This window comes from Danio aesculapii, chromosome 1 (genome assembly GCF_903798145.1).
Source record: "Danio aesculapii chromosome 1, fDanAes4.1, whole genome shotgun sequence".
NCBI lineage: Eukaryota > Metazoa > Chordata > Actinopteri > Cypriniformes > Danionidae > Danio > Danio aesculapii.
In genome coordinates, this window is record NC_079435.1 from 38192430 (window position 1) to 38208124 (window position 15695).

General features: G+C 36.0%; 1 protein-coding gene and 1 long non-coding RNA gene across 4 annotated transcripts in view; one reads left to right on the forward strand and one right to left on the reverse strand.

Annotated features, from left to right (window-relative positions):
• Positions 1-15695, forward strand: part of ldb2b (LIM domain binding 2b) — a 32465-nt gene that overhangs the window by 3386 nt on the left and 13384 nt on the right. For all 3 annotated transcript variants that reach the window (XM_056459991.1, XM_056460000.1, XM_056460010.1), the window contains exons 2-7: positions 1654-1756; positions 3052-3224; positions 9147-9269; positions 11274-11357; positions 11443-11566; positions 14602-14655. In XM_056459991.1, coding sequence (XP_056315966.1) covers positions 1654-1756; positions 3052-3224; positions 9147-9269; positions 11274-11357; positions 11443-11566; positions 14602-14655 — 661 coding nt within the window. The remainder of the gene's footprint in view (positions 1-1653; positions 1757-3051; positions 3225-9146; positions 9270-11273; positions 11358-11442; positions 11567-14601; positions 14656-15695) is intronic.
• LOC130230789 (uncharacterized) lies at positions 7585-8079 on the reverse strand. The gene is made up of 3 exons (XR_008837981.1): positions 7990-8079; positions 7844-7899; positions 7585-7653 (listed from the first exon to the last, which is right to left on the reverse strand). It is a non-coding gene; the product is annotated as an uncharacterized LOC130230789 (long non-coding RNA).

Sequence of the window (15695 nt, forward strand, 5' to 3'; positions counted from 1 at the left end):
ACTTCAACCATATATATACATATATATATATATATATATATATATATATATATATATATATATATATATATATATATATATATATATATATATATGAAGAGTTTAGATGCAAAAACCTCTAAATGCCATTTGATATTTTCAACATTTTTCTCATACTCTTGAGTGTAGGCTCAGTAATTTTACTTTTATATCGATGAGCAAGATCTTTTCATTGACTTTAAAGTGAAATAACTGAAGACAAATGTAAAATGCTGAGAAAAGTGCTCATTTAAGGACGGCATTTAGAAGGTTTTGCATCTGAACTCTTCATATATATATATATGTTGTTTTTTTTTTATAAAATAAAGAAAGTGCTGTGTTTTATAGACATGTTTATATTTCTTTTAGACAACATAATACCAATGGTTTAACTTCATAAATGTTATAAAAGCAATATTTTTGGATAACCAAATGTTTTGGCCAATTGTCATTTTATAGAAACAAATGCAGTATTTTTATTTGAAATTTGGAAGAAATATTATTAGACCTTTTTAGAATAAAAAAAATCTTACCACTTAAACTTACACAAACCTTATCTATTAATTCCAGTAAAGGCAGAGAAACCAAACACTCGTTTGTTTACAGGCATATATGTTTGCAGGCCATTTAACTGTACATGTATTATTTAATTAAATGATTGCTGCAGGGAATTGATGGAAAAAAAAACTGAGGATTTTTTATTATTAATATAAGTAATAATTTTTCTGTCTTAATCTATTAATTAAAAGTTAAAGAAAATAAACAAATCATTCAAGGAATGTTGTTATACATATGTAATAACATTACAGCATTTAAGAATCAATTTTAAAAAATGATAATAAAAATAACAATAATTATTAAAAATAAAACAATAAAATTAAAACCATAGAAAGCCTTTATTTAGCCAAAAAACTGCAGGTGAACTCTTCCCCTTTGTTGACAACCAATTTATAAGCCATTCTAATTACAATCTTGGGGAGATGTTTGGCGCATTTTCAACTGCATGTAATAAGTGTCTCAGACTCACAGCACTTGCAGAGATGGAGATCATGTGGATCATTTTCTACAAACTGAGCCCCTGCGAGACGCTGAAAACACTGTTATCATCAGCTGCTCACATCAAAAGATCACACTGCTGTGCTACTCATCAGATTACATATTTATACAATTACAGTACAGTCTTTGCAAAATTATATTCACACTAAATCATATTCCCAAGCATTGTTAGAGTTAAACAAAATGTTACGGGCCAACTGGCAAGTAATAGTGTTTGATATACTCATCAACGCCAAGTTTTCCTTGCATTTATGAGTGTTAATTTTATCCCATAAATATATAACACGAGAAGACTGAACCATAACAGCTGTCAAAATACAGTTTATTGCTGGCATAATCATGTCCAATACAATCAATTGAATCTCAGTAGCAGGCCAGCGGTAGTTGGCTGGATTTGTGGTGTAAATTGCTGCCCTTAATGGAGCGAGTCAACTTGGGTGTGTGTTTATAATAAACAGAAAGCTTTGAAATGATAATCACTGTGCCAGGCCTAATTATGGTCATTCTGGGTCATTCAGAGGCCAAGCACTTCTGTGGTTCTCCTCAGTGTTAAAAGTGTGTTAATGTGTGATCCCACAGGACTGTGATATTCTGTGGTGGGATGCTTTCTGCACCGAGTTCTTTGAGGAAGATGCCACGCTCACACTCTCGTTCTGCCTCGAGGAGGGACCCAAGACGTACAGTAAGTGTGTGCAGAGTCATAAGCGCTCCTGACTGGGACCCCCTTCCCCCACCACAATATTTAAATTTTGGTTGTTCAGAATTTGTGTTTCAGTGGAACGTTTATCTGGTTTTACCTTTGCTCCCCTGAAATATTTGATGTATCTGACTGGGTTGTTGTGATGTGATTCTTGTCTCTTTTTCTGAATTGAAATATATGTTTGATAGGAATTAAGTATATAACAATTGATCATGGCACAACTCATTAAACAGCAGAATTTAAAATAGAAGGAATGATATTCCTTAGCATAACATTTTATCACGTTGCTGTGCGCATTGATATTTGCAGTGCACAACAGGCATAACAACACAAAAGAGGAAACAGTATTATAAAAAGATGGTCAAAAAGACTTAAAATCTCAGCTGTTTTGTCCTTTTATGACAATCAAGTTCAGTTTAGGTTGTAAAATCTCATATGATACAAAAACATCATGATGGTTATGAGTAATTAATTTATTATATTAATTAAAATACATATTATCATTAAATGTTAATAATACACAGGCTACTTTGAGTTTTTTAAGGCATTTGCCAGTTACATCCTTGAGTTTATGCGTCAGAGGATTTCGTAAACATCAAAATACAATAAAATCAATAAACTCTTGATCATAGCAATGATTAATTATTAAAAATCCAATAAATGAGATCTGTGAGCTTGTTTGCGCTTTAAAAAATCATTAGGAGCATAATTCATGCTAAATAAATTTGATCTGTAAAAGCTACTCTTTTTATCTCTCACTCTCTTTCTAGATTTAGATTTTATCCTTTTTATACTTATATCTCACTTGAGTTGCTGGATTTCACTCATTCTCATTCATTCCTTATTCACTGTGTATGTGCTGAGATTTGATTGACAGGTCTGGGGTGTTCAAATAAATATGGGCCTGCAGACTTCACACACCTCTCCTGCAGTGATTGACAGCTCCAGAGCACTAACTGTTCTGAGCGCACGTACAGCCTGCTGGACTTAATGCCTTAGGCATTCAGTAGCCTGTTTGTTTCGAACTCTTAGGGGACCACACACACACACAGACACACAAATACACCCATTCGCAGTTGCCAGTTCAGGTGTTCGGCCAGTGTGCCTCCTAACTTTGAGTGTATTTCATCATATGGTCATAAATAAATCAATATCTGTGCATTGAGTCTGCATCCTTCTTTTCTTTAGTTTGGTAATCAGTGAACACAACTGACGTCTTCAGCATGAAAAATCCCACTCCACATATGTTTCTCACACTCTCGTTCCTTTTTCCTCAGCCATCGGGCGCACCCTGATCCCTCGTTACTTCAGTTCGCTCTTCGAAGGAGGAGTCTATGAGTTGTTTTTTGAGCTGAAACAAACAAAGGAGTCGTTCAACAACTCAACTATTACCGTCGACTCTCATCACTGTACTATGACAACACAACATGGCAAACCTACATTCACTAAGGTACTGCTGCTGCACGCACAAGTCTGCAACTCAGTCTTTGCTTCCTCATTTCGAGCACTAATGTATTCCTCATTGTGAATTCTGGGCTGGAACTGCACAAAACAAAAAAGGAAAATATAACCCCCACTCTCTCCCTCCTGCTCTTGCTCTTTCTCGGCTTTCTCTCTCTCTCTCTCTCTCTCTCTCTCTCTCTCTCTCTCTCTCTCTCGCTCTTTCCCTCCCTCCCTTATTCTGCTTCTCTCTCTCATACACAAAAACTGCTTCTTTTTTTTCTGTCATACAGGTCTATGCTTTAAAATTTTGGGATAATCTTAGCAGAAAAATCCGAATTCTAATTTATTGTGTATATCAGAGTTCTGTTCAGAAAATGCTCTTTCTGTAGTTCTGTAATGACACAAATACTTTGTTCCCAAAGCTAAAAAAAAAAAAAAACTGCGTAATGCATGATTTCCTGAGTGTCCTATGCAATATTCATACGGTACGCCACTATACGATCCAGAATCTCTCAAATGTCAATTTTTTGTCCAACTTTGCTTTTTAGTAAATGAACATTTGTGAATTAAATATTGATTTGGAAGACTGTATGTTGTAGCTAAGTTATACAGATACAGTTCCCAAGAGTGTGTGTGTGCGTGTGCATGTGTGTGTGTGTGTACTGGAGGCATTGATCAGAGCGTGTCTGCTGGGATTACATCCCTCCCGTTGCTATGCCAACCTTGCAGCTACCCTCCGTTCCCCCGGCAACTGAATGTTGGGGTTCAGAGTTCCACACAGAATCCTGCTTGAGCTGAAAATACTGCCTTAATGAGAGAGCCGTATAATTTGATTTGTTCTAAATTAATGAAACACAAAAAGTAGATAAAAGTAATTCTCTTGCGTGTTTTTCACCAGTCAAGTTGGTGTTATGATCTCAGAATGTACAATTAAAATGATGGCTGGAAGATTATTTCTGTGGGGAAACGACAAAATTTGTTTTCAAGAATAAAAAATAAAAGCGTAAAATTTTTGTTCATGCATACTTTCATATTTATTTTTGCAGAAGAAATGACTATCATAAATATATATTTGTCATAATACAGTGTAGCATCTAGGTTACAGATGTAACACTTGTTCCCTGAAAGAGGGAAAAGAGGGGTTTTTGTAAATAAAATTATGTAAATTTGGGGTTCTACTTAGGAAAATGATCATTCTGAATTATATGGTAAAGGACCAATGACATTTGAGAATTGAATCTGTATGGGAGGACATTCCTGTAAATATAAAGATATTTAAATTACTGGTTCAGGATTGATCTGAGGAGCTAAGTACTGAACTGAGCATTCAGATGGTGGCTGAGGCCTGTGGTCATCAACATAAAACAACTCAAAAATCCAAAAATAATCCCTTTCAGTTAGTCATCTTGAGTTGTTTCAACAACAACTTGGGGTCTTAGTGGAAAGAGCCACAATCACCTAAACAAGTTATGTGTTTGATGGCAATGCTGCCAAGTATGAGCAGACCCAATGTATAATCATCCAATCCAATGTCCCCTGTAACCCAAAATTACCAAATTTGGGAATGTATTCAATCATTCATTTCCCTTCGGCTTAGTCCCTTTATTCATCAGGGCTCGCAACAGCAGAATGAACCGGCAACTTCTCTAGCATATGTTTTACACAGCGGATGCCCTTCCACCACTCCACCCCGTATTGGGAAACACCAATACACACTCATCCACACACTACGGCCAATTTAGTATTTCAATTGACAAATAAGACATGTCAAATAAGACACAGGGAGAAAATGCAAACTCCACACAGAAATGCCAACTGACCCAGCCAAATCTCGAACCAGCGACCTTCTTGCTGTGAGGCGACAGTGCTAACCACTGAGCCACCGTGTCGCCCTAATTTGGTAATGTAGAAAAAATGTAAATGTGTACAATTTTTCATGCAGTTTACCTAGCTATTTCTCAGCAGTATGTTGGGAAAACATTCCTTTTAGAATTGGATGGATTCTGTGGAGATCAGATATACTACCTGTTGGGGAGATAATGTGCCAAAATGCATATTGACTACTGCCGAGGGTACTTACTAGAAGAGCAGAATATACAAGTGCAAACATCTCCAGGTGAGAGAGAAATGGAGCAGCAGGCATGACACTGAGCAAGCTGTTCCCAGTTACCTGTTATTATCCAATACACTGGAAGAGACTAGCTCCACTCTGAGACTGCAGAATCACATAAATGTGTTAGGTGTTGCCCAGCTTACAGTTCTACTGATGTCTATTAAACACAAACCTGAAAGATTCAGCTCTCACCCTCACGGCTTGCCATGTTGGTACACCTAGATGATGGCATTCATTATCCAGTGATCCAATATCCTTTCTTTTGACCTCAGAAACCAAAAAAGAGCTGCTCACAGCTTCTGAAGTTCTGGGTGTGGCCAATGTAAATGTGCAGGTTGCGAATAGGACACAGCAAAACAAAGTCTGTGTTTGTCTACTTAGAGGGCAGTATTCGCAGGTTCGCCACCTGATCATAAAGAGAAAAGCAATTGTAAGAACCTTGGGCACTTTTCCATTTTGGGATCTTAGGACAATTTGACTGCCAGCCTGAATTCAAGGCATGATACGCTGATTGTAAATGCTTGCCATAACCATGTCACCTTTAGCCCAAGACCTGTTACTCACTGAAGCTAAGCACGGCTGAGCCTGGTCAATACTCGTATGGGAGACCACATGGGAAAGCTAGGTTGCTGTTGGAAGTGGTGTTAGAGAGGCCAGCAGAGGGCGATCAACCTGTGGTCTGTGTGGGTTCTAATGCCCCACTACAGTGAAAAGGACATTATACTGTCAGTGAACGCTGTCTTTCAGATGAGACGTTAATCCAAGGTCCTGACTCTCTGTGGTCATTAAAAATCCCATGTCACTTCTCGTAAAGAGTAGGGGTGTAACCCCAGTGTCCTGGCCAAATTTCCACCATCAGCCTTTACCGACCATGGCCTCCCAATCATCCCCATCCATCGAATTGGCTGTATCATAGTTTCTCCACTCCACCAATAGCTAGTGTGTGGTGAGTGCACTGGCGCCGTTGTCCTGTGGCTGCCGTCACATCATCCCAGTGGATGCTGCACACTGGTCCTAGTGTGGAAAGACCCCCCTCATGATTGTAAAGCGGTTTGGGTGTATGGCCATACACAATAAATGCGCTATATAAATACACATTTCAATAAATCCCATTAAGTCCCATAGCCTCTTGATAGAATCCAGCACAACCGGGAGACCAAGTCTTTTGGGCTTGACTGTATATATAAGCTCAACTGAATAGTGTGGTGCTAAAAGGATCTCTACTATATCTATAGGGAGATCTCAATAAGGTACAAAAGAAGACCTAGCAAGTTTTAACTTGAATCTTGTTAGGCCAAACTGATGGGGCAAGTTCAGGAGTGTTCTCTGAAGAAAAAACAGCCACTCAACAAATCGACTCTACTTCAGGGTATAGGCCAGGGGTCACCAATCTTGGTCCTGGAGGGCCAGAACACCTACTTGAAAGTTTCAAGTAAACCTATTAAGAGATTGATTAGCTTGTTTAGATGTATTTAATTATGGTTGGAGCTAAACTTTTCAGGAGACTGCCTCCACGAGCAAGTTTAGTGACCCCTGGCATAGGCTTTCCTTGTAGAGGGACTCTACCCTGAGTGATAGCGCCTACCACTGCACATTGTATGCCACTAAAGTCTTCCATACCCCATCAATCAGCCATATGTGAAAGTTCCAAAGATCTAGATCTAGATGAATGAAAAACCTTATCCAGAAGAATCCTCAAAGGTGGAGCTGTTGCGAGGAGCAAAAGTTTTTGGAACCAAGTTCAGGTGGGCCATAGCTTGCTCCTCATCCTCCCTAAGTCTGCACAGTGTCTGTGCAAGCAGACTCAATGGGGTATGTGTACTAGCGGAAACCTCAGGCCTAACTGTGTGCCATTACTAATGTGCTGAGACAAACAAGTTTACCAGGGATTCTACACAGGTCTACCTGGGTTTTCCGAAATCTACTCCAGATTAACTAGACCAAGTGTGAATGGAGTCTCTTGGGAGCATTAGTTGCCACAAGAACACATCAGCTGCACAATTAAGATTGCCAGAATGTGAAAAGCACATAGTGATTTGAGCCACTGCTGACTATCATGGATGGTGAACGAGCTGAGACGTGCAATGGGAGCACCAATGTATTACTGTGTTTTCTTTACTGTCCAACACATGCTTGCCCTGCATAAACACCTGGAACAGTTGCAAAATGAGAAGCACTGCCAGAACCTTCATGCAATTGATATGCCAATATAGTTTGGGTTGCACATACTGCACACTTGATGTGAGCTGCAATGCCATGCCCATCTCTGGATTCTGATGCAGCTTTATGTACAGTAATCCAAGCACTGTGGTAGCTGTAGCATCTGAAAAAAAAATAAATATATACCAGAATAGGTTTTGGGAGGCCAGCACTGACTGGGTGTATTCATTGGTAAGACACACCGTCACGGTGACCAAGCAACGGTGGCTGTTTTACTTCATTACGGTAATCTGCTCTTTTCTCAGTTGTCCCTGTTATAGACTGGACCAGAGACACTGCTGGACAGTGCTTACCTGCCTAGCAGTCTTTGTGCAAGTGCACCAATGGGACAGGTGCTGATGTACTTATGCTGTGAAAATAAAAGGAAGTTTGATTACTCAACTTAAGAAGTGTCATGTCCCAGAGCAGAGGCACAGCATGTGGTGCAATGCTTACCTACCTCCCTAGGGCCACGCAAAGAGGCTGGAGACTTTAGAGGACGGGATCCACCAACTAAAAGTCTCCTGACGAAAGAAGCAATGCATCGCTCACTGTCAGCCAACAAGGTGCAATGTCCACAGAGCATGCAAGAAACTTTTAATTTATTAAAAATTTAGGTAGAGTGAGATTTGCTCATGCTGCCCCTGATCCTCCACTGGGGAAGGGGCAGTCTCCTCTGACTGTGGGTGGCTCGTCTCAAGGGCATGCTTAGGCATATCTTCTTTCTGCTGTGAGTTCGATGCAGCTGTTGTGAAGCTGCTGTGTGTTATTGGCTTGGTGCTATGGAGCTTTTGTTGAAATTACAGTGGTATGCCCTAGGCAACAAGCAGACAGTTCACCAAAAGCCAGAGGTTGGGTGGCAATGTTCTTAACTTGCCAACAGATGCTTGATGGCATTCATCTGCACTGTAGAGAACTCTTGGGAACTCCTACAAGTCCCTGACAATGTCACCAAAACACTGGCCAGAATTTTTTTTTACATCCTTTATATTGGCCAGGTTTAGCAAGAGGTGACATTCTTGGACCACCATAGTAGACATCACTTGACCTAAGGAGCATGCAGTGACCTTTGTGAAGTCAGTTGCTCTTTGCAAGTTGTGCATGAACCTGCCTAGGCTTGGTGTACCTGTATGATGGCCATGGTATGCATGGCAGAGGGGACCAGGCCCGCAGCAGAATAAGCTCAGGTATTCAAGGAAGGAGAGAACTTACACCCATTAGATGCTATTCTGAAGTTATTCCTAAAATGGCAGCATTTTGCATGCAAAGGTTGACCGCAAACTGCACTCTTCACCTTGGGAATGCCTTTGTACACCCAGGCTGGCCTTAGATTGAGGGCAGTGAGAACAAAAGAGCTTCAACGCCTTCCAAGCTTATGCTCTTCATGTTGTTTCATGTTTACATAAATTTGAGGTTGAATTTATAAGGAAATATTATTTCACTCATATTTAATTTTCACAATCTACATATAGACAATTTACTTGCAATTTAGTAACAATTTACTTGATATTTTCCTTGTCCCATATGTAGTTTGTGAATCTGTCTTATTATATTATGAAAGTTTTGAAACTTTCGAAAGTTTCGTCTAATCCTTATCCTGTTTTTTTTCTTTCACAGGTGTGTACAGAAGGTCGACTGATTCTTGTGTTCACCTTTGATGACCTCATGAGAATCAAAACATGGCACTTCACCATTACGCATTACAGTGAACTCATTCCTCGCAGTGTCTTGGCTGTTAATGTGAGTTACTTTTCACGTGAATCAAAAAAAAATAATTCCAATTACATCTGATACTAGATCATATACAAGCTGGATATTCTTCTTCTTTGGTCAAAATTTGCAGCGTAAAAAAAGAGCAAACCATTATGAATAATGTATCCCATTAAATTATGTTTAAATGTTATGTTTAAATTTTATTTTATTAAATGGACTACCAACAATGCCTAAAATAATTTTGCTGTATAGTCTATAGCAGGGATGGGCAAACTCGATCCTGGAGGGCCGGTGTCCCTGCATAGTTTTGCTCCAACCCTAATCAAACACACCTGCTTGTAGCTTTCTAGTGATCTTAAAGACACTAATTAGGGTGTTCAGGTGTGTTTGATTAGCTTTAGAGCAAAACTCTGCAGGGACACCGGCCCTCCAGGATCAAGTTTGCTCATGCCTGGTCTATAGTCTAAATACTGTAAAGTCTAAAATTTCAAGGTGATAACTGGAAACAACTCCACTGTAAATGATATTAATTATATTGGTCATGTGTATGTGCATGGTGTATGTGTGTGAATGCAAGAGTGTATGGGTGTTTCCCAGTATTGGGTTGCAGCTGGAAGGGCTTTTGCTGCGTAAAACATATGCTGGATAAGTTGGCGGTTAATTTCACTGTGGCAACCCCTGATTAATAAAGGGACTAAGCCGAAAAAAATGAATGAATAAATGATTGAATGATTCATTTTATATACTGAGTACATGTTGTAAGTTGCCGGTTTATTCCGCTGTGGCGACCCCTGATTAATAAAGGGACTAAGCTGAAAAGAATATGAATAAATTAATATTGTCAGGATAAAATTTTAGTAAAATGTCAGTCAATTATCTTTTTGTGTTAATTTGATCCCCTTCTCTTTGTCAGAAATTAATAATGTGGCTCATAATCTTAGTTATGGTTATTATGAGTACAACACTGTTCTTGGTAATTTCTGACACTGTAAGTAACTTAAATACTTTTCTGACCTGTGGTTTCTTTGCAGTTGAGCAAAATGCCATTCTATTGTTTCATCAGAGTGAAGTTTTTTGCCTGTTCTGTGGTCCACTGTCCACCGTGGTCTGTAAAACTCGATACTGTCAAGTCTCCAAAATTATTTATCTTCATTTGTGTTCCAACACTTTTGAAAAATCAAACATGTGGAGGGTGGATAAATTATATCAGAATGTTTATTTTTGAGGCAACACAGTAGTTCAGTGGTTAGCACTGTCACCTCACAGCAAGAAGGTCGCTGGTTCGAGTCCCGGCTGATTCAGTAGGCATTTCTCTGTGTTTTTCATGTTCTCCCCATGTTAGCGTGAGTTTCCTCCAGGTGCTCCGGTTTCCCCCACAGCCCAAAGACAGACGCTATAGGTGAATTGAATAAACTAAATTGGCTGTAGTGTATGTGTGTAAATAAGTGTGTATGGGTGTTTCCCAGTACTGGGTTGCAGCTTGAAGGGCATCCGCTGTGTAAAACATATGACGGATGGTTCATTCCGCTGTGGCAACCCCTGATGAATAAAGGAACTAAGCCAAAGGAAAATGAATGAATGAATGAATGAATGAATGAATGTTCATTTTTGGGTGAGCTATTTCTTCAAGCTTTACATCATTTTCATTAAAAAACAAAACAAAAGCTAATAATAAGTCAATAATCTGATTTCCTTCACCATGCGTGGGTTATATGTAACATGCATTTGTTTGGAATGCTAGCAAACATAGGTATTTTTCCAATGCATTCTCAGGTAGCAGGTTATGGTATAACAAAATGCATTTCAGCCCTTTTTTTATCAATCAAGGTGAAAGCATCCAAACCTTTTAGCTAAGCTGTCAGGATGTTGCTATGGAAACATATCCTATAATGAATTAGAGCTCTGGATGGAGCACAAAATATGAGAGAATAAATGGACTTGTGTGTCTGTGTGTGTGTGTGTGTGTGCGCGCTTGTGTGTGTGTGTGTGTGTGTGTGTGTGTGTGTGTGTGTGTGTGTGTGTCTTTGTCAGGCACAAGACCCTGGAGCTGTGGAACAACTGTCCAAAAACATCAGTCGAGTGGGACTCACCAACCTCACGCTCAACTACCTCAGAGTATGTCACATACACAAAATTTCAACACACTTTGTCTCTTGTGGTCATTTATTCCCGCTGAAAAATATTTTTTGTTTGTGTGCAGTTGTGTGTGATTCTAGAGCCCATGCAGGAGCTCATGTCAAGGCATAAGACATATGGACTGAGTCCCCGAGACTGCCTGAAGACCTGCCTGTTTCACCAGTGGCAGAGGATGACCACACCACCAGGTCTCACACACACAGACACACACACATGTATGCTGGGTTTACATAGACATGACGATTTTTATATTGCTCTTTGAAATAAACATACTGGGTGCCATTTGAAGAGGTGCACTTTAGAAAAAAATGTTAAAAAAAAAAAAAAAATTGATCTAATCATTAGATTGAAATCATTAAATTTGAAGTAAAAATTAGTAATCTAAAATATGTTAAAAAAGTAACACCCCAGAGACTGCTTTTTATCTTAATTTCAGTTTAAGTTTTTTTTTTATTTCATATTTCTTTGCTTAGTTTCAATTCATTAAAATGTTAAATATATATTTTAATTGAATTAATAGTTGTTTGTAGTTGTACTTATTTTATTTTTGCCTTGACATTAGCTGAAATCTAATAAGTTGTCTATTTATTAATTTAATATTGCACTTAAAATTTATTCAAATAAGATTTACAATGAAGATGATTTATTGGTTTACTCTCTTAATTTTAAAGGCTCCAACATGAGGTTTTGGCAGTGATGCTAATGAGTAATCATTTTGATTTCACCAAAGACTAAAATATGTAAAAAATGTAACATTACCAAGACTGCTTTTTATCTTAATTTCAGTTAATTTAAGTTTTTTAATATGTATATATTTTTTCTGCTTTGTTTTAATTCATTATAATATTTATAATATATTTACTTGTAACATTTTAATAGTTTTTATTGATGAATATTTGTTTGTATTGTACTTATTTTATAAAAAAAAGTTGCCTTTACATTGGCTGAAATCTAATAAGTTGTTTATTTATTAATTTAATTTTGCATTTAACATTTATTCAATTAGATTTACTAAAGAAAATGTTTTTATTGGTTTACTCTCTTAATTATAAAGGCTTGAACATAAGGTTTTGGCAGTGATGCTAATGAGTAATCATTTTAATTTCACTAAAAACTAAAAAAAAAAAATATATATATATATATATTAAAAAGGTAACACTGCAGAGACTGCTTTTTAGGCTTTATTATTTTAGTTTAAGGTTTTTTTTTTCACATTTTCCTGCTTAGTATAAATTTATTTAATGTTTATAATATATTTTAACTGAAACATTTTAATAGTTTTTAATAATTAATATTTGTAATGTACTTATATTATTAAAAAAATGCCTTGACATAGGCTAAAATCTCATATGTTGTCTGTTTAATAATTTAATATTGACCTTACATTTATTCAATTAAGATTTACTAATGAAAATGTTTTTATTGGTTTACACTCTTAATTATAAAGCTCCTTCATGAGATTTTGGCAGTGATGCTAATGAGTTATCATTTTTATTTCCCCAGACATTAACTTTTTTTAAAAATGTAACATCTCAAGACACTGCTTTTTATCTTGATTTCAGTTTTTCACATTTTCCTGTTTAGTTTTAATTCATTAAAATGTTTATAATATATTTTAATTGAAACATTTTAATAGTATTTATTAATTAATATTTGTTTGTAGTTGTACTTATTTTATAAAACATTTTGCCTTGACATTGGCTGAAATCTAATAAGTTGTCCACTTATTAATTTAATTTTACATTTAACATTTATTCAGTTAATGAAAATGTTTTATTATGGTTTGGCAGTGATGCTAATGAGTAATCATTTTGATTTACCCAAAGCTTAAAAAATGTGAAAAGGTAACACCCCAGAGACAGCTTTTCACCTTTATTTCAGTTTAAGTTTTTTTTTTTCTGCTTAGTTTTAATTCATTAAAATGTTTATAATAAATTTTAATTGAAACATTTCAATAGTTTTCATTAATTAATATTTGTTTGTAGTTGTATTTAGTTTATGAAAAATGTTGCCTTGGCATTAGCCAAAATATTGTCTATTTATTAACTTATTATTGCTTTTAACATTTACTCAGTTAAGATTTACTAATGAAAATGATTTATGGGTTTACTCTCTTAATTATAAAGGCTCCTTCATGAGGTTTTGGCAGTGATGCTAATGAGTTATCATTTTGATTTCACCAAAGATTAAACAATGTAAAAATAACACCCCAGAAAGAGCTTTTTAACTTAATTTTCTTTTTAAAATTCTTATTTTCATATTTAGTTTTAATTAATTAACATTTTTTTCATATATTTTATACAATTTATAATATTTTTAACAGTTGTCATTAATTAATATTTGCTTGTAGTTGTACTTATTTTATGAAATAATGTTGCCTTGGCATTAGCCGAAATCTAATAAATTGTCAATTTTATCATTTTAAATTTAAACTAATATTTATTGTTTTTTTCATTAAAAATGCTTTATTGGTTTACACTCTTATAAAGGCTACAACGTGAGGTTTTCGCAGTGATGCTAATAAGTAATCATTTTGATTTCCATAATATTTTAACAGTGAACAGCAACCTTTTCTTTGAATTTAGAGAAGCTTATTTTGTGTAAGTTTAATAGACAGTAGATAAAGGTTCTTCGTGAAATCCTAGATGCTGATAAATAACCTGTATTTTTGTGAGTGTACTTTCAGTTTTAGTGTACTGCAATAACCTGCCTCCCACGTTTTCATTAGATCTTGTTTCGTGGCTCCTCTTAGCTTTGGTTCTCTCTTAAATACAGTCTGTCGCAGTAATGCCAGCATTGTTTAGCTACTCTCTCCCCCTAAGCGTTTAATTCCTTTCTGTTGTTCTGCTCTTGTACAAAATGTCATTAAATTTACAGTAGTTTGTTTCATATATGGTAAACATATTTCATATGCCTTATTAACATTTCAAAGTACTGAGCACAGGCTGTTAAGGGTTTTGCTGATCTGTGGTAATTAATGAAGGCTTTGACCTTGTTTTGTTATTTATGTGTTATTTTACTGCTAGTTTTAAAAATAATAATACCCCCTGCTGTTCTGTGACAATAATTCCTTTACTTTCTCTGAACTGTTATTTTATTCTTCTTCTCAGGCAATTCTCTCTCTTTCTCTCTTTCTCTCTCATTGTTTTGCATTCTCATCATTATATGTTTGCTTCAGAATGCCTTTCGTGTCTTTTGACTGTTTTTAATTTCCTTGTTTCAGTTGGACCCTCACCCAACTTCAAGACAGAAATATTTCCTTCTAATCCCAAAAAATGTATGTATGCTTATCTATGTGAGTTTATTGTTAGGTATATATGCATATATACACTGCTATGGAAAACAAATAAGAGAAATTATCAGTTTATCTAGGTTTACACTTCACATGTCATTTTTACTTTAATTTGAAAATTTTAGTTATATTTAAGAGTGCTATAATGCCCTGCATTTAAAATGTAATTAATATTTTGCACACTATATGGTGAGTATTTATTTAATTAATGCATTGTTGATTTTCTGGAGATTCAACTGTAAAACCATGTTTTCTAGGGCTTTCTGTTTACCATGGCTAAGTTTAAAATATTGCTTGTAGTATGAATAGTACACTGTAAAAAATCAATATATATGATTCAGTTCATGATCCACATTTATTAATGCTTTTGAATTACATTATGAGACTATGATCTTTCTTCCTACAACTTTTATTTTTTTAAAAAGTGACTTTTTTTAGTAACATTTTATTTTTAAAAATATGGTTTGGTTTGGTGTTTTATATTACAGTAAAAAAACCTTGTAATAAACCTTGTTGTATTACAGACTTTATTTCTTAGAAATATTATTCAGATATGTTATTTCTTAGATTATATTTTTCAAATTGCCAAAATGTCAATAAAAGTTATTTTATTGTTTGAATGTGAGAGTGTATGGGTGTTTCCCAGTACTGGGTTGTGGCTGGAAGGGCATCCGCTGTGTAAAACATGTGCCGGAATAGTTGGCGGTTCATTCTGCTGTGGTAACTCCTGATAAATCACAGACTAAGCCGGAGGAAAATGAATGAATGAATGAATAAATAATACATTTTTAACATCAAACGTCGACAGAGCAGAGATCAAGGTCCCATAATGCAATTCACACTCCTAAATAAACTGAAATCACTTCACAAAATCACAAAATATGGAAACTGTTAATAAACAGATAGTTTTTGCAGTGTACTTATAAATAAATCCTGTGAATATGTGCTGGTTTTTGTGCTAAACTACAGCAGAAACAAAAAAGACTCACACTGAAGTGTCATGACAACAGCAAAGCAGTTTCATG